The 23,615-nt window shown below is 38.4% G+C and overlaps 1 protein-coding gene across 13 annotated transcripts in view; it reads left to right on the forward strand.

Annotated features, from left to right (window-relative positions):
* SPATA6L (spermatogenesis associated 6 like) overlaps window positions 1-23,615 on the forward strand; it is a 66,118-nt gene that overhangs the window by 23,505 nt on the left and 18,998 nt on the right. For 10 of the 13 annotated variants that reach the window (XR_008376474.1, XR_008376476.1, XM_053573673.1 and 7 more), the window contains 3 exons: window positions 4,518-4,559; window positions 15,823-15,947; window positions 22,380-22,457. Coding sequence is in view for 11 of the 13 variants with exons in the window: in XM_053573673.1 (XP_053429648.1) it covers window positions 4,518-4,559; window positions 15,823-15,947; window positions 22,380-22,457 (245 nt within the window). In the remaining 2 variants the exon portion in view is untranslated. The remainder of the gene's footprint in view (window positions 1-4,517; window positions 4,560-15,822; window positions 15,948-22,379; window positions 22,458-23,615) is intronic. The other 3 variants (XM_053573729.1, XM_053573717.1, XM_053573718.1) reach the window with 1 other exon arrangement.

The raw sequence follows: 23,615 nt of genomic DNA on the forward strand, positions 1-23,615 counted from the left end.
CTAAACCAACCATACATTACTTGCGTAATTCTCAGTTGATTATGGAGTATAATCCTTTCTGTATGCTGCTGGATTTGGTTTGTCTGTATTGGGCAGACGTTTTTTGAGTCTATAGTTATGAGAGATATTGTTATCAAAGATATTCTGACATCTTTGGCTTCGGTAATACTGGCCCCATTGAATGAGTTGGGAAGTGTTCTCTCCTCTTCTGTTTTTTGGAAGAGTTTGTGAATATTTGGTAATAATTCTTTAAACATTTGATAGAATCCAGATGTTAAAGTCACCTGGACCTGGGCTTGTCTTTGGGTTGTTTTTTGATTGCTCATTTAATCTTTCTGTTTGTCATAGATCTTTTCAGATTTTCTATTTTTTCTGTAGTCAGTTTGGTAGTTTGTGTCTTTCTAGGAATTTTTCCATTTCATTTAAGTTATATAATTTGTTGACATAAAGTCATTCTTAGTATTTCCTTTTTATTTCTATAAAATTAGTGGTAATGTCCCCTCTTTCATTTCTGATTTTAGTCATTTGCATCTTTTCTCTAAGTCTATCAGTTTCGTTTATCTTTTGGAAGAACCAAATTTTTGGATTCATTGATTCTTCTCTATTGTTTTTCTTTTTTAAACAGAGCTTCACTCTGATTCCCAGGCTAGAGCCATCATGTCAGCCTAGCTCACAGCAACCTCCAACTCCTGGGTTCAACACATCTTCCTGCCTCAGCCTCCAGAGTAGCTGGGACTATAGGCATCCATGATGACACCCTGCTGATTTTTTCTATTTTTAGTAGGGATGGGTGTCTTACTCTTTCTCAACCTGCTCTCAGACTCCTGAGCTCAAGGGATCCTCCCACTTTGGCCTCCCAGAGGTTTTCAGGTGTGAGCCACCACATCTGGCCAATTTTCTCTATTGCTTTTCTATTGTCTATTTCATTAATTTCTGCTTATGAGAAGAATCTCACTCTGTCACCTTGGGGTTGAGTGCTGTGGCATCATCATACATCACAGAAACATCAAATTATTCGGCTGAAGTGACCCTCATGCCTCAGCTTCCTGAGTAGCTGGGATTACAGGCACCTGCCACGATGCTTGGGTACTTTTCTTTCTTTCTTTTTTTTGAGACAGAGCCTCAAGCTGTCACCCTGGATAGAGTGCCATGGCATCACAGCTCCCAGCAACCTCCAACTCCTGGGCTTAAGTGATTCTCTTGCCTCAGCCTCCTGAGTAACTGGGACGACAGGCGCTCGCCACAACTCCCAGATACTTTTTGGTTGTAGTTGTCATTGTTGTTTGGCAGGCCAGGGCTGGAATCAAACCTGCTACCTCTGGTGTATGTGGCTGGTGCCTTTACGGCTTGAGCTACAGGCTCTGAGCCTTGGGTACTTTTCTATATGCAGTAGAGACAGCTCTTGTTCAGGCTGGTCTGGAACTCCTGAGTTCAATCAATCCACCCCCCTTGGCCTCCCAGAGTGTTAGGATTCCAGGTGTGAGCCATCTCAGCTGGCCAATTTCTGCTTAATCTTTATTGTTTTCTTCTATTTGCTTTAGGTTTGGTTTGCTTTTTTTCTTCAGGGTCTTGAGGCAAAAGGTTAGTGGATTCTTTTTGTTTTTGATATGACTTTTAGTCATATTCTTAAGCTTTATGAAATTTTCAACTGAGATTTTACTCTGTTGAAAGAATTAGGACCAAGATCACAGATGATGGCAGAATATAGAGATAGCATCAGAAGCAGGTACCAGGTGAGCTGCGACAGTGCTAGGTAGAGGATAGAGGAGCATCCTAGGCATCAGGCTGCCATGCCAGGTGCATTGAGGAGTTTGAAATTAGGCAAAGAATGAATCGGTGCCTATAGAAGTCATGCAGGTAAGGGCAGTCACTGACCATGTATTCTGGAACACAAGGGCAGAGCAGGAAGGCAGTGACTCAGAAAGCCAGATAGATAATAAGGAACTAGAAAATCTATAGTAATTAAAGGTTAAGGTAAAATGGAAGAGTCAGAAACAGTGAGTGGGACTTTGAAGGACTTGGCTAGATGTGGGCCTACTTATAACTCACAGCATCTGGAGAAGACCCTAGTTCCAGCTCATGCCATTCAAAGACTAGAAAGCCAGGAATAGGGGTTGGTGTGGGAGGACTTTAACTTTGGACAGGTTTAGGGTGTTACTGGGACATGCAAGTGGAAATGTCCAGTAGCAAGGAACGTAAGATTTTTGAAAATCAGGAAAAATATAGATGTGGTCTGTCGATAGAGATTGGATAGTCTTTTACCTGTAGATTTTAATGAACTGAAATGGTCCAGGGAGTGTGAACAGAAAAGGCCCAGAGACAACTCTGAGCAACACAAGGGGGAAGACTGAGGAAAGAGTCTGAGAAGGAACAGCTTTAAACTGTCTCCAACATGAGCCGTTTCCTAAATTTTTTTTAAATTTTATTTTATTATTAAATCATAGCTGTGTACATTAATGTGATCATGGGGCACCATACACTGGTTTTATAGACCATTTGACATATTTTCATCACATAGGGTTAACATAGCCTTCCAGGCATTTTCTTAGTTATTGTGTTAAGACATTTATATTCTACATTTACTAAGTTTCACATATACCCTTGTAAGATGCACCGCAGGTGTAATCCCACTAATCACCCTCCCTCCGCCCATCCTCCCCCCTCCCTCCCCTCCCTTTCCCCCTTCCCCCTATACTTAGGTTGTAACTGGGTTATAGCTTTCATATGAAAGCCATAAATTAGTTTCATAGTAGGGCTGAGTACATTGGATACTTTTTCTTCCATTCTTGAGATACTTTACTAAGAAGAATGTTTGAAGTACTAATCTTTTGTGTCTTAGGAAGACATCAAAGCAATAGGATATGAAAAGTAATATCTTTGGAACTAGGCCTTTTAAAAAGTGGATGTTATGCCCAAATTGATTTATTGTACTTAACATTTCTACCTGAATGTTAAGAAGCAGGAAGGTATAACATTTCTCTGAAATGGGTCACATTTGTAAGAACACTGAATCCCTCAATCTTCTTTAAATGTGAAAGAGGCTCTGCATGGTGGCTCATGCCTGTAATCTCAGCACTTTGGGAGACCAAGGCAGGAGGATTGCTTGAGGCGAAGAGTTAGTGAAACCTCCCTACTCTTGTCTCTAAAAAAAAATAATTTTAAAAATGGTGGGATGTTGTGGTGTGCACTTGTAGTCCTAGCTACTTTAGAAACTGAAGCAAGAGGATCATTTGAGCCTCAGAGGTTGAAGCTGCAGAGAACTACATTAATACCACTACACTCCAGCCTTATAGAGACCCTGTCTAAATTTAAAAAAAATACCAAAGAAAAATTCAGCATTTTAAATGACTGTACAAGAATTAGGATCTTTCATTTCAATTCCAAAATATCAAGACCTGGTTGGTGGTCTGAAGAATAAAAGAACACAAGAATAATTCTCTGGGTCCCTTATTGGTGATTTGCTCTGTCCTTGATATTTAAAGCAAGTATGGAGTGTGTAATGCCATTCTAGCAGGCAATTAAAAGCTGTAGGTGTTTTGTGAAGCATCCTAATTAACTTGTTCTGTGGAAGAATGTGATTTTTTTCAATGAAGTATCTTGTGCACAAGAGCACAGGCCCTGGTAGCAGGCTCCTTCCATGTCACTGTTAAACCGTGTGTATATTTCTTCTTTAGATTTAGTTGCCTCATTCATAAAAATTAGGATAGGCATCATACTGGACTCACAGGGTTGTGAGAATTACTTGAATGTAAGGAATTTAAAGCCTGAAACAAATTATGTGCTTAGTATTACCATGGCATGATGGTTGGCAAATGTATTTCCCTTTACCACTTTGAAAACCTAAAATTTTAGGCATTTTTTGGCTTTTAAGTTTTTCAGCCTTTAAAGTTTTGTCCTCTACATTCATATATTTTTTTAAATAAATTTACAAAGTGAGAATTTTACTTTTATTGTCTACTTTATAATGTTTTTACTTGAAATATTTTGTGGGAATTATCTCTATTGATATTTTATTTGTATCAATTGTTTTAAGTTATCTTTAAGATTTAAATTTTCTTCTTATTCTACCTTGTGCATGGGCTCACTATTTCTAAGTATATTCTGAACACAAGAAACATTTAAGAAGTTATATTTTAGGTCTAATTTGTATAGTCTTGTAACACACTGTTTTAAGCAAGATAAACTTTTATATGTTCATGGAAAACAATTGGATTTTGAATTTTTAAGATGAAAAGTGCATCATTATTTTAGTGCTTTATGACTACATTTTTAAGACATAAAAATATTGTTTTGCCAATACTTTACAGGAGGTGAAATGCTATTTTTGTAGCTCAGTTACTCCATTCTCAGTTGACTGATTCTAGAAATACCTGATTTGTTAGCATGGCACTTATTTTTCATTATTAATATGAATATAAATGCATTTTATGAGTGTTTTAAACTTAGCAATTACTGAAAAGCTGTGGCAATGTTTTTAAGTGTTAAATTTCATTTTTTTTTTTTTTTTTTCTTTTTAGGCTTCCTAACTAGGTTTGAATTAGTACAGCTAGTGCCTCCAGGTAATGTGTCATTAAATACATTTCTAAATTAGCTTAATATAATTTTAAAAGCATTTTGGCATGACACAATGGGGACTGGAACTTAAAAGTTGTACTTTTGAATAACATATAAGTTTATATGTTTGTAAGTTTATAGAAACCATGCACTTTTTTCTGAAACCAAATTCAGAAGAGTAACTTCATGGAGTTTAGAGGCAGTGAGTATAAATTAAAGCTCTATGTCTGGCTCAGTGCCTGTAGCTCAGTGGTTAGGCCGCCAGCCACATACACTGGGGCTAGTGTGTCAAACACGGCCGGGGCCTGCTAAACAACGACAGCAACAAAAAAATAGCTGGGCGTTGTGGCAGGCCTGTAGTCCCAGGTACTTGGGATGCTGAAGCAAGAGAATCGCTTGAGCCCAAGAGTTTGAGGTTGCTGTGAGCTATGATGCCAAGGCACTCTACCAAGGGCGACATAATGAGACTCTCAAAAATAAAACAAAACAAAACAAGACAAAAAAAACCCACATACAAAAACAAAAAAAAAAACTCTTTGTCTTTCCATTTTTAATACCATTATCTAAGTATCATCAAATAATTTTTTCAGTCCTGGCTCAGCTTGTAAAACCCCAAAACAGTTTGGCAGTTCCTCAATATAATTTTATAAATTTACAAAGTAATAATTTTACTTGTATTGTCTACTTTTAAATGTTTTTACTTGTAATATTATTTACAAGTAAATAATATTGTGTAATATTAACAATATAGCCTTTGGCTGTGTTCTAATTTGTGGGGTGTGTGTCTGTGTATAAAACTCCAACCCTTCTTATCTGTTAGAAGCTAGAATAGGATTGGTAAACTCCAGCTCCCAGACAAATCCATCCTGTAGTCTGTTTTGCATGGCCTGTGAACTAAAAGTGGTTTCTACATTTTTTATTATGATTTGAGTTCTATTTATATACTATAAATCATCACTTTTAAATGTACAATTTGTTGTTGTTAGTGTGTTTTCAAGACTGTACAACCATCACCATTGTCTAATTGCAGAACATTTTCATTATCCCAGAAAGAAATCATTACTCATTAGCAGTCACTCCCCTTTCTTCTCCCCCTGACTTTGGCCATCACCAATCTGCTTCTGTCTCTATTGATTTGCTTATTCTGGACATGACATATAAATGGAAGCCTACACAATGTGTGTGGCCTTCTATGTCTGGCTTCTTTCACTTAATTTTTTCAAAATTCAACCATGTTGTAGCATGTATTAGCTCTTAATTCCTTTTTATTCCAGAATAATGTTCTTTTATATGGACATATGACATTTTGTTTATCCATTTATCAGTTGATGGACATTGGGTTGTTTCCTGATATGGTTTAAAAATTTGTCCCCTCCAAAACTCATGGTGAAATTCAGTCCCCAATGTGGCAGTATTGAGAGGTGGGGCCTTTAAGAGGTGATTGGGTCATGGGGCTTCTGCCTTCATGAATTGAATAACCCTTTCATGAATTAATGAGTTATCATCGGAGTGGGGCTAGTGGCTTTATAAGAAGAGGGAGACTGACTAGCATGCTCAGCTACCTTTGCTGTGTGGTGCTCTGTGCTGCTTGGGACTCTGCCCAGAATCCCTACCTGCATAAAGGCCCTCACAAGATGCAGCCCCTCAACCTCGAACTTCTCAGCCTCCATAACTATAAGAAATAAATACTTTTCTGTATCAGTTAGTCAGTTTGGGGTATTCTGTTATAAGCAACAGAAAATAGATGAAGTCATTTTCACTTTGGGGGTAGTATGAACAATGCTGTTGTGAACATTCATGTATAAATTGTTGTGTGAGTATTTGCTTTCAGTACTCTTGAAACCTAGGAATGGGGCATATGATAACTCTAACTTTTTAAGGAACTAACAAACTGTTTTTGGCTTTTACATTTTTAAATGGTTGGAAAATTTTTTTCAAAGAACATTTAGTGATGTGACAAATATGAAATTCAGTTTCATCATAAATTTTTACTGGAACATAGCAACACTCATTTGTTCAAGTATTGTTCATAGCTATTTTTGAGGTGCAATGACAAGAGTTGAGTAGTAGTGAGCAGATGATCTATAAAGCCTAAAATATTTATTACCTGACCCTGTACAGAAAAAGTTTGCAACCCTCTGCTAAAATCATGGGAGGAACCTGTTTTGTGTGGTCTTTGATTTTTGGTATGTCTTGAGTGGCGTAAAACCTGAGTGACGTAAAACCTGAGATGAGGAAGGGTAAGTAGGACCTGCCATTGGCGGCACCAAATTCTCATAAATAGACTCTCAGTGTGGTGGTTTGGTGATTTTAGGGTTGTCTGTGTAGGGCTGTGTGTGTGTGAAATCTCAGAAAATTCTCTTCCGATCTTCACTATTACACATTTCTACTTTTTTCCTTTCTTAAAATGAAAATAATGTTTACTTGTAAAAAGCATCCCCGAATCACATCTTTCTGAAAGACCTTTTATTTCTATTTTGGTGAATGCGTTTCTCGAGATTTCTGTGTACAAAAGAACTTGTAGATAAGGAATTTTTACATAGGGTCAGGTATATTTTCTTCTGTTATTAGCTTTCCTCTGTTATATGTCACTATTATGTTACCATTTCTAAAACATAAGCATCATTACTTTCGATAGCTATAATGAATTTCGCTAATCTACCTTTTTTATAGGTCTATAAATAGTATATATATTTTGAGTTGTGCTTTTCTTACTCTGTTACCTGTGGTTTACTTGCCATTTTTTATAGCTGTGTATTTTTTTCATAGTGTTATTATCTTTAAATTAATATTGATGAATATTTGGGTTTTCTTTATCTTTGACATCTTGTAAAAATTATTCTTTTCTTTGTATATTTACAAAGACTAGAACTACTAGATTGAACTGCATCTTATAAATTGGGGCAAACTGATCCCTTGTTAGGTTCACTGTTTTTATTGCATCCGGCAATGTGTGGTGTGCCCCTTCCTGCATCCTGTCTAATGCTGGATATTATCATTTGGATTTGTTGTATTTACCAAGTATGCAATAACTTCCCTAAAATATATTTTATGGCCCTCTTCCTTTTTAAATTAAGATTTGTGACAACCTTAAATTTGAAATTTACTTCTTAAAAATTTCCATTTTTCCATATTATGATTTTTTTCTTTCTTTCCTTCTGTATAAAGTGATTGTCACTGTCCTTTGATTACTTGTGGAGTGATGTCTGGATGTAAAGACTGTATTTTGGTATAAATTCTTGATATTTTTACCAAAGTTTGTGGTATATTTTTCTTATAAGATGGCATCTCTCTAGGCTGGGCACGGGTGGCTCACATGTAATCCTAGCACTTGGGAGGCTTAGGTGGGTGGATTGCCTGAGCTCACAAGTTCAAGACCAGCCTCAGCCAGAGCAAGACCTTGCCTCTAAAGTAGCTGGGCATTGTGGCAGTCACCTGTAGTCTCAGTTACTTGGGAGGCTGAGTCAAGAGTATTGCTGAGCCCAAGAGTTTGAGGTGCTGTGAGCTGTGACACCACGGCACTCTACCAAGGGTGACAAAGTGAGACTCTGTCTCAAAAAAAAAAAAGATGGCATCTCTCTATGTTGTCCAGGCTGGTCTTGACTCCTGGGCTCAAGTGATCCTCCCTTCTCAGCCTCCTGAGTAGCTAGGATTATAGGCACATGCCACCACCTGCCTTTATTACCAAAGTTTTTAATAAGTTATGCTGAATACATGTATATTTCCCATATTTTGCAGCATTATTTTGATATTTTATTCTGTAAACTTTTTCATTTCTTTTTTTTTTTTTGAGACGGAGCCTCATGGTGTTGCCCTGGGTAGAGTGCCATGGCATCACAGCTCACAGAAACCTCCAAATCCTGGGTTCAAGTGAGTTTCTTGCCTCTGCCTCCCAAGTAGCTGGGACTACAGGCGCCTGCTATTTTTTTTTTTTGGGTTGCAACCATCATTGTTGTTTGGCGGGCCCAGGCTGGATTCGAACCCACCAGCTCATGTGTATGTGGCTGGTGCCTTAGCCACTTGAGCCACAGGCACTGAGCCAACTTTTTCATTTCTTAAGAGAACATAGAAGGAAGGTGAGCTGGACTGATGCCTCCACAAAAGTAGAGGGCCATTGTCCTGCCTGGTAGGGATGTCACTGGAGCAGGTTGGGGCCCAGTGAAGTAGAGTAGACGCAGCATCTGTAGTTTTTTCTTCTGTTTCTTGGTTCTTTGGCAAAGGCTGCAGACAAGAAGCCTAGTCCCTGTGAATTTAGGGGTACTCTTGAAGATGTCATTACTTTGTTAGGTACATAGAACAAAGTATCTGCTTCCTTCCTGCTTTTCAAAAATTCTCACTGAATGGTATTCAGACTAAAAGAGACAGGCTGAAATTAGGGCACTGAGTTCTTTTCCATAAGTTTTTTTTAAAATCTTATTTGACCTAATTTTATGTTAAAATGTATATCCCTGCTTACTGGCAAATTATATTTTAGTATGCTAATATAGAATCAGCATGTCCATTCTGGTCTTATTTAATTTTCCATGAATTAAAAAAAAGTCACCTTATACCTAACTAATATCATTATAAAAATTTTAACACAAAAATATATAAAATAAATCCATTCAACAACCCCTAACAGTAGCTAATAATTATTAACAATTTGATGTGTATCTTTTTTAGACTTTCTGTAATGCATTTCTTATACTTAATGAACCCTAAAATGCATGCACATATACCCTATATAAAGTTGGCTCTCTAGAGTATCCCTAGCTATGAAATCCACCAACTGTGGATCAAAAATGTAGCTGAGCCTGTGATGGTTGCATCCGTACCAAGCATGTACTGATTTTTTTCTTGTCATTATTCTATAAATAATACTAGATCACAACTATTATGTAACATTTACATTATATTAGGTATTATAGATAATTTAGAGATGAAGTATGTGGGAGGATGTACATGGGTTATGTGCAAATACTGTGCCATTTTATATAAGGGAATTGAGCATCTGAGGATTTTGATATCTGTAGGGAGTCCTTAAACATACCCCCTGGGAATACTAAGGGCCTGGCTGCATATTAAATACAATGTATGTAAATATAAATATAAATACAAATATATTTAGTGTGTAGAGTTTGTAGGCATGAGTGTATATATATTTTAGAGTAGGTTGAATATACTAAATCCTGGTTTCGTGGTCACATGTAAAACATGGCAGTCCAAGAAATAATTATATTTTTAAAAGTTGCAGAATTTGTATTTGCAACATATACCTAAGTATATGTTAAATATACATATTTTGTAACTTGCTTTTTAAAATGTAACATGACTTGGACTGCCATTTATTTATGGGAGAAGATTATAAAAATAGTTGTTTTAAAACGATGGTTGGAGAATATTCGAGCTGTGTGCATGCACGCTGGTTATAACTCGAAAGTTAATCAGATGCAGAATGGGAGCCTTATTAAGCTTTTCTTTTTATTCACATTCCTTTGATTTCAGATTGTAATTTTAGTGGAATTAAATTGGAATGCCTCAAAGTAAGTTTTGCTCGGCTTAAGATGCACTGAGGATCTATTAATTTCTTCAACACACATTATTGTGGGCATACCTTCCACGTGGCCTACACTGTGCCAGTCTTCCTAGTTTGATGCTGCTGGCACCAGGCATGCAGCAGTGTCAGTGAGCCCTCGTGATCTGCTGGTCCTTGATACTAACTGGATAAAAATGAGTTGATTAATGCTTCATGCGTATTGCTCTGAACTGTACATGAGCCCAAGGAGGGACCAGGCTTTTTGTTGGCTGAAACTGTTACATTTTCATTTTACTGTAGATATTACTATAGGCAGTCCCCAGGTTAGGAACAAGGTAGATTCATTATTAAGTTGAATTTGTATGCAAGTTGGAACAGACACAATTACTTATAATAGCCTCTGTTTGTAACTTTGAGTCATGTGTCAGTCAGATGTTTATAGCTTGCGGAATTACTGTAATAGCCTCTATTTCCTAAGTGTAAGTTGTATGTAACTTGGATGTTTGCAGCCTGGGGACTGCCTGTATATTGATATTTTTTTCAGATTACTTTCAAACACACTTATTGAAGTCAACATACATTTTATTACCATTAAGTTATTATGCACATTAATATAAGTAAGTTAATAATATTAGTTATACCCAGCTTTGCATATGGCTTTATTGTTAAAGAATGAAGAGGTCTAATGATTTTGCTTTCAGAGACGGGAAAAAGTGAATGGACACAGGGGGGCAGCGCAATCCTTTCCGTCAGTGAGATTGGTGCTTACTTTTTATTAACCTCTTAAATAAATACCTTCACTTTGGGTAAGGCATGTGTGTGTTCAGCCCAGTGATAGAAGCCTATTTTAGTGAGCACTCATTCACTTAATCAAAGCATCAATAGTGATGCAGACCAGGCCTCAGCAAGGAAAGAAATGTTGCCTCAGTCATCTGATTTTAAATTCCCACTTACCTTGTGGCATCACCAGCCATTTGGCATCATGACAAGTGTCAAACTCTCAGAGCCTCAGTTTCCTCATCTGTGGAGAGGGAACCAAATGGGATCCTGTATCTAGAAGCACATCGTCAATTCTCATATGCTGTATAAATCTTAGATATTTCTCAAGCCAGTGTTGTTATTAGAAGCATATTTCTCCTAAAGTCTCATTTGTTTCCTTTTTGGGGGAGAAGTTGTTCCTTGATGGCCTTGATGATGTCACTATCTATGTCATTGGCCTATTAAGATCTTTCAGATATTTCACTTGGCCTGTGAGATTTGCTCAGCTTGTGAATATATTTACTACTTATAACCCAGGCTCTTGTGGTAATATCCCCTTAGTATGCTGACATTTTCATACTGTGTGGCAGTTTAGAGCTCTAGAAAATGACCAAAACTAGAGAGATTGTATTGAGAAATTTACGGCTTTCTATTTACTTGTTTAGCCCTGTTTCAGTCTGTTGTTATCACTGTGACTCCAAAGGTAAGGTATGAGCTTGCTTCCAATTTTTTTACCTCTTATTTTTATCTAAATTCTTGCTCAATGTAGGAATAATAATTTAGTAGCTATCATTTTACATGCAGTAATAAGAGCTAGCCAAAACTACATGAAAGGACAGAGGAAAAAGGAACAGCCTACTGTGTAGAGCATCAAACCACACATCCGGATGTTTGTTCCCAGTGGGAACATGAAGGTGTTCACAGGAACCAGAGGAGTCCTGACACTGCTGGGCAGGTGTCAGGGAGCAGTCTTGACAGTGGCAGGTAATGTCAGGTGCTGTGCTTGGCACTTTGCACACTTTGGTTATTAGTCCTCACAATAGTCCTAAGGGGCAGGTGCTATGATGACGTTTATATTTTTTTGAAGAGGAGACTGATGTTAAGGAGTTTACATAATTTGCCCGGGGTCGCACAGCTGGTAACTAACTGGTAGGCCAGAGATTTGAAACCAGTCCTGTCTGACCCCAGAACCTGAGTTCTTAACCTCTGTACTACAGGTTTCAGGGGAAAGTTGTATTTTGCTTGTAGGTGAGGAAATTGGTGCATTACATTCCATTTTCAGGTTGCACTTCAGAGACTCCCGATGGAGGAAGAGTTTTTCTTTGGCCCCAAAAGGTAGGGGGGTTATTTCCATCACAGGGAGCACTATAAAGGGAGCATTGATGGAAAAGGAAGCCAGGCCAAGCCTAGTAAATGAAGCAGATGTTAGAATCACAGTCACCTTCCCGCCTGCTTCTCCATCCTTGTTTATCTCTTTGCTCCCAGAATTCCACTCTCATGTAACCTGCTTCGTTTCATTCATGGCACTCGTAGTTTTTAATTATACATTTATTTGTATACCTGCTTAACACTTATAGACTATAAGTTCCAGGAGGGCAGGAATCATATCTGGCTTGTTTACCAGGGTCCTGTGTCTACAACTCTGGGCACACAGTAGGTGCAGTATTGAATACGGTATTTGTTAAATGTATAAATGAAAAATATATTGAAAAATTAATGAAGAGTAAGAGTCAGAATAAAATTTAGAGATCATTTATCCTTTCTATTTTTATAGTTGGTATTTTCTCTTTTTTATAGTTGTGGAAATGGAGTCTCAAAGAAGGTAATTAATGCTTATTGAGTGGCTAATGAAAGCAGGCACTTAATTTATCTCACTTTAATCATCACATTAATTATTTCCAGAAGCATGTGTCAAGGACCCACTGCATTCCAGGCACTAGTCCACAGGCTTGGCAGCAGCATCCAAGATCTTCAGCATTCTGTAATGATATTTCAAGCAGCATATGAATGATCGTAACAGTGTGGCCCCTTTTCAGGTGCAATTGTCATGGCTGGGGACTACACTAGTTGAACCATTTACTAGGGAGAGCCCTGTCAGAAATAAAATAATAGAAGAGACAGAGTTACTGCTTCCATCATGGAAGCAGATCATAAATAAATTCGTGAACAAAGATACCAGTTAGTGATAAATACGATGTTGAAAGTAAAACAGGGTGATATGATAGGGAGTGGCAGGGAAAGAATGTGCTTTTGGGTTGGGTTGCCACCTTTCTGATAAGATAACATTTTACCCAAAGGTGTATTTGGTAGAAGGGAGCCAGCCATGAACAGATTTATGGAGGAATGTTACAAGGTAAACAATAGGGCAAAATCCCCAATGTAGAGGCAAATTTAGTGTGTTTAGGTGAAGTAGAAGAGGTGAGCTAGGGTAAAGGGCTTACATTTTATTCTCAAATAGGGAAGCCTATTTTAAGGTTTTAAGCAGGAGAAAGGCACAGTCTCATACATATTCTCCAGTGTGTGGAGAATGGATTTGAGTGCAGGAAAAAGGAAGCAGGAAGCCCCTAGGAGGCCATGGCAATAATCTAGGAAAGAGAGGTAGGTGGTGTTGGGTAGGGCTAGGGTGGTAACTGTGAAGATGGAGAGAAGGTATGCCCTGTCCTGCTTTATATTATTTTGGAAATAGAGTTAACAGAACTTGCTGATGGATTGATATTAGCAGTGAGAGAAAGAGTAGAGAAAGAGAAATAGCGAATGGATCTTAGATTTTTGGCTTGAGTGACTGGTGCCGGTTCCTCTGATGAGAAGGCTTAGAACTGATGTGTAGGAACATGTCACAAGTTTGAAGATATATAAGACATTTAGGGTAAACTTGAAAGATGAACAAGATCTTAGCAGGATGAGAGGAGGGAATAGCACTACAGAGGAGGGAAGTGCATTATAGAGGAGGGAAGATTCAATCACCAGTCCTTTGTGGCTAGAGTGTCTCTAGAAGGGAAGAGTGGAAAGAAATAAAGAAATGCTATCGTAGCAAAAAATATAGAACACTTTCTTTTTTTTTTTTTTTTTTTTTTGAGACGGAATCTCAATCTGTCACCCCCGGTAGAGTGCTGTGGCGTCACAGCTCACAGCACCCTCAACTCTTGGGCTCAAGTGATTCTCTTGCCTCAGCCTCCCAAGTTAGCTGGGACTACAGGTGCCCACCACAACATCCAGCTATTTGTTTTGTTGCAGTTGTCATTGTTGTTTTAGCTGGCCCGCGCTGGGTTCAAGCCCTCTAGCCTGGGTGTATATGGTCAGTGCCCTACCCACTGAGCTATGGGCACCGCCCAATACTTTCATTTTGTACTTTGATGCTTTCCTCATTAGAACCCAAATATTTATATTAAATGGAATAAGTAGGAAGAAGAAATTAATCCATCATATTATTTCATGTAATTTCAATTATTTTCTGTAGTTGATATACCAAAAAAAAAAAAAAAAAAAGCCTCATCAAAATTCTTTTTTTTTTTTTTTTGATACAGAGTCTCACTTGGTCACCCTCAGTAGAGTGCTGCAGTATCTTAGTTTACAGAAACCTAAAACTCTTTGGTTCAAGTGATCCTCTTGCCTCAGACTCCTAAGTAACTGGGACTATTGGTGCCCGCCACAATGCCTGGCTACTTTAAGAGATGGGGTCTTGCTCTTGCTCAGGCTGGTCTTGAACTCAAGAGCTCAAGCAATCTACCTGCCTTGGCCTCCAAAGTGCTGGGATTATAGGGGTGGGCCACTGCACCTGGCCCTCATCAGAGTTCTTTTCACAAGTAAAACGGCATCACCAAACAGTAAATCTACCTCATTGACTATAGTTAGTTTTTTGTTGGTGCTCTGTGCAGGATCTACTGTCTCTAAATAGCTTGTGTGGCACCTGCTATGTGGTGGAGGATGGCCCATATGGCAGCTTCTCTGTCCTTCAGCTCAGTAGTTGTCAATCCCGTTAGACTCAAGATCTTTTGGTAATGAGTATTTTGTAGCATCCTTTTTACCATATTGAAAATACTATTTATAGTTAATATAATCAACTTATACAAATCCCTCCAAAATGTCAGTATAATATATCAACTATAATATAAAATGGTAACAAAAGGAAAGGGATTTATTTGCATAATAAAGTGTGTATATCTATATGCAAATGTTAAACAAAATGAACTATTGTATTTACATGTAACATGATTTTCAAAATGCTGCACAGGTCTGGGTAAAGATCCAAACAAAACGGAATATAATCGTTCCCTGATTTACACAGTACCTGCATTCCTGAGAAATTCAGTGTTTTTTAAAATCATGCAAAAATACTTTGTATTCATGTGTAACATAGGTTCTAGGCTCTGATAATTCTAAAATGGTTTTTAGTCCACAAGAATGTCTCATAAGACATTAGAAAGTCACTGGGGATGGGGAGAATTGTTGGATGTGCAGAAGTGTCTTGAGCACTGCAGGATACCCTGGTACTTAAGGCTTCTGCCCATGAAATGTCCCCACAAATATCCCAATGTCTCCACACCTGCCGAGAACTACAGCTGTAGGTATTCCCTGGCCATTCACATCCCTGCATCACAAAAGCATTGCACCCAGTCTAAGCTGAAACCTTTGTGCGTCTTGTTTCTCTTCTTTCCCCAGGTCCTGGCTTAAAGTTTGTCTTTACTAAGTATTTGTTAAAGGAAATAATGAAAAGATAGTTTATTTTCTTCTTTATTCTGTTTTGTGGAGCAACGCTTTAGTCTTTTATCTGTTACAACTTGGGAACGCTTTAAAAAATTATCCAGGCTCTTCCTACTTAAAAAAAAATTTATCCACAAGATAAAAAGTAGTAGAAATTATTCTCCTCTTGGATAACAGGTGCTGGGATAAAACTGTCTATTTTTATTTGAGTGTTACCTCTGTCATCCTGTTAGAACTTTTATTTTATTAAACTTGGAGGTGTAGATACTTATGCTTTTTTCCTTTCTTTCTAGCCTGGGAAGAGTTGGCCTATTATGAAGAAAACACACGGGGTTTTCTTTTCCCTGAGCCCAAGCTGACACGTTCACACCCTAGGATGTGTAGGGAGGTGCTCATGAAGACGGCTATAGGTTTTCCAGTAAGTGATCTGTGCCCATCTGGCCTCTGTTGAGAGAGACCTTGGGCCCTGGCCACATCTTCCTGACAAGGTTTAATCTTGGGTAGCTCGCTTAGTCTTGTTGGTGTCCTTGTTATGGTTAGCTGCCCAACTCAAAATACCAAATTATGCTGATTTCTATTATTGATCTGATAGAGGGAAGTCTCATTATCTAATCAGGCTAAATAATTACCATATTCCCCTGGTCACATAGTTATAAAAAGGTTTGTTCAACCTCCTCTTACTCACATTAACAAAAAGACTAGTTTGTTTAATCATAGCAATTGTGATTAAATAAAGTAGCAATGGTAGTAATCTTATCTCTTATTAATTTTGTGCTTTCAGTTTTTTACATATGATTTTCCTCCTAACAATTCTCAAGTTAGCCAAGGCAGGGATTATGGTCCCCATTTAACAGAGGGGAAACTGACAGAGGCTTGTGGATTGATGTTACTGAAGAATCATAAATGACACAGCAGATAGTCAGTTGATAATCTATTTGAAGGGTATTGCCTGAACCAAGATTCATTCATTCTGATGTTATCTGTGATGATTTCTATTTCTGTAGCAATTTGAACAGTATTCTTGACTTTTATGTTGCTTGGATGACCTGCATTTTAAGGGGCATACCTTTGCGAATTATAAAATCCATATTTAATTTTCTCTTTGTGTTAGTTCGTTTGTGTTAAGATAAAGAAAATATCTGAGGCTGGGTAGTTTATAAAGAAAAGGGGTTTATTTGGCTCACAGTTCTGCAGACTGTACAAGAAGCGTGGCATCAGCATCTGCCTCTGGTGAGGGTTTTATGGGGCTTCCATTCCAGGTGAAAGGCGAAGGGAGAGCAGGTGTGTTACTTGGTGAGAGCAGGAGCAAGAGATGGGGCAGGAAGTGCCAGTCTTTTTCAAACAACCAGCTCTCCTGTGATCTATTACATAAGGCAAGAACTCACTCATTATTACAGGGAGGGTTCCAAGCCATTCATGAGGGATCCGCCCTCATGACCTAAACACTTCTCACCAGGCCCCAAATCCATCCCCGGGGATCAGATTTTGACATGAGATTTGGAGGGTCCAAACAGCCAAACCAAAGCACTCATTGCCTCATGAATTGTAATTATTGTTATGTGATGAAATATTATTGTCTCCCTTTTGTTTGAGAGTGCTGTGCAGGGTGTATAATACACAGGACCTCTGTTTTCTGTGATGCTTATGAGTTTCTAATTCTAAGATTTCAAACAGCAACCAAATGTTGTCCTCACCAGAATTCCTAATAACTGTAACTTTAAGTCCTTCATTGTCTTTGAGGATTTGGTGAATGTCGCTGAAACCATTTTGTTTCTCTAAGATTTCCTTTGTGTATCACTTGTATCTATGGTACAAGAGAGATGCTTGTTTTATTGTTTTGAGTTACTGGGATATTGCTTTTCAGAAGCTAAAAGGTATTAAAAACTGATGAGGATCAAGTGGAGAATACTCTATTAATTTTGGTTTGCCTGAATTTTTTGTCAAATAAAAGTTGTGTACAAACGCTAAGCTGATATCCAGCTAAGAATCAAGGCCGGGAACATGGGCACGGTGGCTCATGCCTGTAATCCTAGCACTTTGGGAGGCTGAGGTGGGTGGATAGCTTGAGTTCATGAGTTTGAGACCAGCCTGAGCAAAAGTGAGACCTGATCTCTACTAAAAAATAGAAAAACTGAGGCAAGAGAATTGCTTGGGCCCAAGAGTTGGAGGTTGCTGTGAGCTCTGATGCAACAGGACTCTACCCAGGGCTACAGCTTGGGACTCTGACTCCAAAAAACAAAAAGGCAAGGAGCAGCATACTTTTTTGTATTTTCTCAAGTGCTATCTATCTCGGTTTAACTTTATAGGCATAAATGGGATGAAGAACTTGTAGGAAGTTGTATTTATATTTACTTATAAATGTGGATAATTATCAGATAAAAGGATTTAAAAATATGTGGAAACATCCCCATATATTAAAGTATTGATTCTTATAATTAAATTGATTGAACTAGATTTTTAAACAATTTATAAAAAGAGGGGCTTTGGGGGGAAAGGGAGAGGGAGAGGAGGGGAGGGGGGATGGGTGCAGGGAGGATAATTGGTGGGACCACACCTATGGTGCATCTTACAAGGGTACATGTAAAATTTACTAAATGTAGAATATAAATGTCTTAATAACTAAGAAGATGCCATGAAGGCTATACTTCAAATTGTACATGAAACCAGCACATTGTACCCCATGATTGCATTAATGTACGCAGCTATGATTTAATAAAACAAAAAAAAGAGGGGCTTTTCTCTGAGATGTTCTAAAATAATGTAATCCTAGCACTTTGGAAGGCTGAAGTGGGAGGATCACTTGAGCTCAGGAGGTTGAGATCAAATGTTCTATAAATAAAAATAAAACAATCACTATAGTTTTAATAATAGCTGATGTTTACTGTGTGCTCACTGTATACCAGACACTGTGTGAATTTCATTACAAGGATGATCTGCAGTCCTCCTTCATCTTGTGAAGTGGCTACTGTTTTTTCTTCCTTTTTTTTTTTTCTTTTTGTAGAGACAGAGTTTCACTTTATTGCCCTCGGTAGAGTGCCATGGCCTCACACAGCTCACAGCAGCCTCCAACTCCTGGGCTTAAACGATTCTCCTGCCTCAGCCTCCCGAGTAGCTGGGACTACAGGCGCCCGCCACAATGCCCGGCTATTTTTTAGTTGCAGTTTGACCGGGGCAGGTTTGAACCCGTCACCCTGGGTATATGGGGCCGGCGCCTTACCGACTGAGCCACAGGCGCTGCCCCTTCCTTTTACGGATGGGGATGCTAAGGGGTTTCAGAAATGTACTCAGTGTCACAGAGGTAGTAAGTAATGGAACAGGAGTTCTCATGCGGCCCTGAGGGTTTGCGCTCTTACCTACTGTATGATGCTAATTTTCTCATAGTTAGTTCAGCCCATTATCCTATTTCTTTTCATTAATATTATAGGAAGTGAAAATGAATTGCGTGTACAGGTGAGGCAAACCATTTATTTTCTCTTAGGTTATTACTTCATTAATAATTAGATTTATTTCCTCCACTAAAATGTAACTTTTTCTTTGTATCTTAATATTTTATAGCTTTATTTCTCTTGATACCATAACAGTCTTTTTTTGTTTTCCCTTCTGGTGAGGTCAAGAATTTTCTTTTGGGGAGAAATAGTATCCGTGCTCATGTTAAGATTGAATTTGTAAAGCAAGCAGAAAGAGTACTTTTAAAAAATTATTTTTAGTCGATAATTTATTATTTTTCTTTAGTGTAATAATTTTAGAAAATTGCACTGTTTAGTCCTTTTGCTGACATAACCATTATCACTATCATCCCATTGCTAAGGAAATTAGACTAGATATAGTCTTTAAATTTCATTTCTATAAACTAAATAATGCTATGCTAAAAACAGCACTGTCCGAAAAGGAAAACACATTCCTCTTTATGGTCTGTAAACCATTGCAAGGAATGGAGGTCATTAAGGCACACAAGAATGGCTTTTGGGGTATGGATTCCTTACTGATAGGAGACCTCCCTCTTCCTCTTTAGGCTAAGAAGTCAGGATCTTGAAAACCTATTAGGCAGCTGCATGTACTGTGGATAGTAATGGAATCAGATTGCCTGTGTCCTGTTTTGTCATTAATGGCTGTGTGACTTTGGGTAAATTCTTTAATCTCTATGTACCTTAGTTTCCTCATCTGTAAAATGAGACTGTAGTCATACCTTATAGGATTATTGTAAACATTAAATGAGGTAATATATGTATAGTGTTTACAGTAATATCTGGTATATAGTTAAGGGCACAACGAATGTGGGCTGTTATTATTTATTATACTGTCATCTGAGGGTTGGTATTGCCTCCCTATGAGGCATTGAGAAAACTGTGGCTCAAGAAATGACTTATTTAGACTCAGGCCACTGTGTGTTTACTGTGTCCCCTTGGAGGATATGGGGTTTAGCACACATGTGAGAGTCTTGTGATTCCAGTGGTATCCACCAGTAGCACTGTGAACCCTGGGACTGTCTCCACCCTCTTCTTCACGCGGGTCATCTTGTTAACAGTAGATGAGGCTGTGCTAGTGCATTATCGTACATTCTTCATTATAGTCCCCCTGGATTGTCTGGCTCTATATAACAACTGAGCCCCTTTGTTTATAAGCCCCAGAATCATTTTCTTGAGCTGGGAGTCTAGGCCCTGCACTCTAGTGGAAATACTGTGCATTATAGGGTCAAACAAAACAAAACACCCCAAAACACTAAGGATGTTAGTTGTGCCTCTAAGGACTGGCTGCATAGACAAGATGGGTGCATAGGAATGAAGGAAACAAGCTGACCAGTTGATCCATTAGGCCCGTGGAGGGGCAGAATGAGCTTTGCGGTCTGGCTTAGTTTCAATTCGTGGCTCTACTGGCCCAACTGTGTGACACTGGGCAATCTATCAGACATCTCTGAGCCTGTTCCTTCTGTGTGTGAGGACGCAGGGGGAACAGGCTACACATGTTGTGTGAGGACCAAATGAGAGCCCGCCTGGGAAAGCCACTAATGGCACATGGCACATGGAGTAAGCATGCAGTATGCAGTCGACATTCTTTCTAGGGTTTTAGGTGGTGCAAATCCTTTTTGGAAGCACTTTGAGTGCAAGTTATAAACATGAAAATGAAATATCACAGACTGGAAGGAGACATCTATGGAACTGTGAGCTTACCTGGAGGAGTTTGGGTGAGGCCAAGCTTTGAGAAATGCCCAAGGTTTGGAGGGGAAAGAAGAAAGGGAAGACATCCTTGGGACAAGGAATAACTTGGCGAAGGGTTGTTATCTGCGGGAGAGTAGAGCTGATGCGTCATGCTCAGAGGAGACAGCGGAACTCGGATCTAGTTCCTGTCCTTGTTCCATTTATAAGCCATGTGACCTTCCTGGAGAAAATTGCTTTATGTATTGCTAAGCTTCAGTTGCTTAAGAAAAAAAGTGTATTCTTAAAATCACCATACAATAAAATTAATGTTTTTTTGGTATACAGTTCTATGAATTTTAACATATATATAGATTTGTGAAACCACTGTCATGATCAGGATGTAGAATAGTTTCATTGCCCCCCACCCCCCAGTATCTCTCATGTTACGCCTTTACAGGTACACCCTTCCCGTGAGCCAACCATAGTCTTGGAATCATACATCATAACCTTTTGAGACTGGCTTCTCATACTAGGAGGAATGCCTTTGAGATCTATCCATGTGGTTATGTGTGTCAGGGGTTTTTTCTTTGTTATTGCTGAGTGGATTCCATTATATAGATGTATGATAGTTTTTTCACCCGTGAAGAACATTTGGGCTGTTTCCAGTTTTTGTTCATTTCCCAGTTTTATCATCTACAAAACAGGATGGTGATGATAATTGCACCTGTCTCATAGGATTAAAATAACCAAATAGGATAAGATATGTGTGTGTGTGTGTGTGTGTATTAAACACAGTATTTTAGACAATCTGGTACTGAGCAAAAGATAGAAGTATTGATCAATAAAACAAATTGAGTTTGGAATTAGATTTAATAAACATAAATATTTGATTAAAATATAAAGCAAGTTTTTCAAAGCAGGTAGGTAAGGAATGAGAACCTCTATTCCTCTCCCTAGGTAATCTCATTTAATTCCACGATGCAGTGTTTTAAATAGAGTAGCTAACAGCATGGACACTGGATCCAGAATCACAGTTACCAGCTCTGCCATTGCTAGATGGACAAGATACTTAGACTGTGTCTTAATTTAGTCATCTACAAATTGGAGATACTATTATGACCTCCTTTATAGGGGTGTGCTAGGATTAGATAAGTTAATATATACAAAATAAGACCTGGATCTGGTACTTAATATAACATATATTATGAAAGTGTATAGCTATTCTTATTGGCACATGGAGTAAGCATGCAGTATGCGGTCAACATTCTTTCTAGGGCTTTAGGTGGTGCAAATCCACCTAAATTATCTATATTTTAGATAATGTGTGTGTGTCTTTTTAAATAGAGATGGACTCTTGCTATGTCACCCAGGATGGAGTACAGTGGCATCATCATACCTTACTTGCAGCTTCAAACTCCTGGGCTTAAGTGATCCTCCTGTCTCAGCCTCCCAAGTAGCGGGGATGATAGGCATGTACCACCATGTCTGGTGAATTTTTTTCAAGATGAGCTTTTTCTGTATTTCCCCAGGTGGTTTTGAAATCCTGATGTCAAGCAATCCTCTTGCCTCAGCCTCAAGTAGAATGTGTAGGGACTATGTCAACTACATAGAAGAGCAGATAGATTCTTGCATGATTTCAAGTTAGGATGAGATCGATGGACAAATAACTATTTCCAGTAATTTTATTTGCTTCTTTTATGCTGTTTTACTTTTAGGGCATTGCTCCCAAAATTGAGTTTTCTACAAGGACAGCCATCAGAGAACGTGTGTTTCTGTCTAGAAACAGATTTCCTGTAAGTATAATAAAAAGGCTAGTGATAGAAATGTCAGAAATTTTCTCCCAAGTTTAAAGAATTTTAGCCCAGATTTACCAAGTTTAGATGCAACTAAACTAATAGAAACCTGGCAAGTTTTTGCTAGGCTAGAATTTTTGCATTCAAATTGTTTGCTCAGCCCATCACATTAGTGTCAGTATGTTTGCGCACATGTTCAGCAGCACAGTATATTGCTAGAGTAGGGTGATTCAGAAGCTAAAATCACAAATTTGAGGTATAATTAGTAGCCTCATTAGCTTTTTGGTTGTTGCTGTTCTGTGACTTTTATGGATCTTAGGAACAATAATTTTCCTTCTTTCTTTTGCTGAGGCTAACAGTTGTATTTGTGGTTTGTCTTTGGTAAATATGAAAGGTCATACCAAGGGTTTATCCAAAATCTCACCTGTGGTTCTAGAAAATACCTTGAAAATGTGAGCTGTGGGTTTTGGGGTACTGATTGAGAAAGGCCACTAATCTGAACAAATCTATGCATTCATGTGCATAATAACTCATATAATGGGAGATCAGTGATTAATTTTAAGAAAGGCCTTAGCTGCCTTTTAGTTTCTCCTACTTTCTCCTCTGTTCTCTCCAGAGAATTTATTTGTGATATGTTTGTGGTGACTTTTTAAGTCTTTCTTTCTCTTCCACTCTACCTTTTTCCTTTTAAAGATTAGTCAAGTGCAGTAGTGATGGGGGGAAAGAGTAGAACAAGGAGTTCAATCTGTTACTGAAGGCGAACAATTATGTGAGGTATCTCACACCATCAAATGAGCCACACTCTTCCCTTTTAATCCTATTTTAGGTCTTTCTTTAAGTGTTAACTTTTTAAAAATTATTATTATTATTATTTTATAATTTTTGAGACAGAGTCTCAAGGTGTTGTCCTGGGTAGAGTGCCGTGGCATCACAGCCCCCAGCAACCTCAAACTCTTGGGCTTAAGCGATTCTCTTGCCTCAGCCTCCCAAGTAGCTGGGACTACAGGCACCCACTACAATGCTGGCTATTTTGTTGTTGTTGTTATTGTTGCAGTTGTCATTGTTGTTTTAGCTGGCCCAGGCCAGGTTCGAACCTGCCAGCCTCAGTGTATGTGGCCAGTGCCCTCCCTACCCACTGAGCTGCGGGCACCGCCTAAG

The sequence above is a fragment of the Nycticebus coucang genome, chromosome 2, assembly GCF_027406575.1.
Source record: "Nycticebus coucang isolate mNycCou1 chromosome 2, mNycCou1.pri, whole genome shotgun sequence".
NCBI classification, from domain to species: Eukaryota; Metazoa; Chordata; class Mammalia; order Primates; family Lorisidae; genus Nycticebus; species Nycticebus coucang.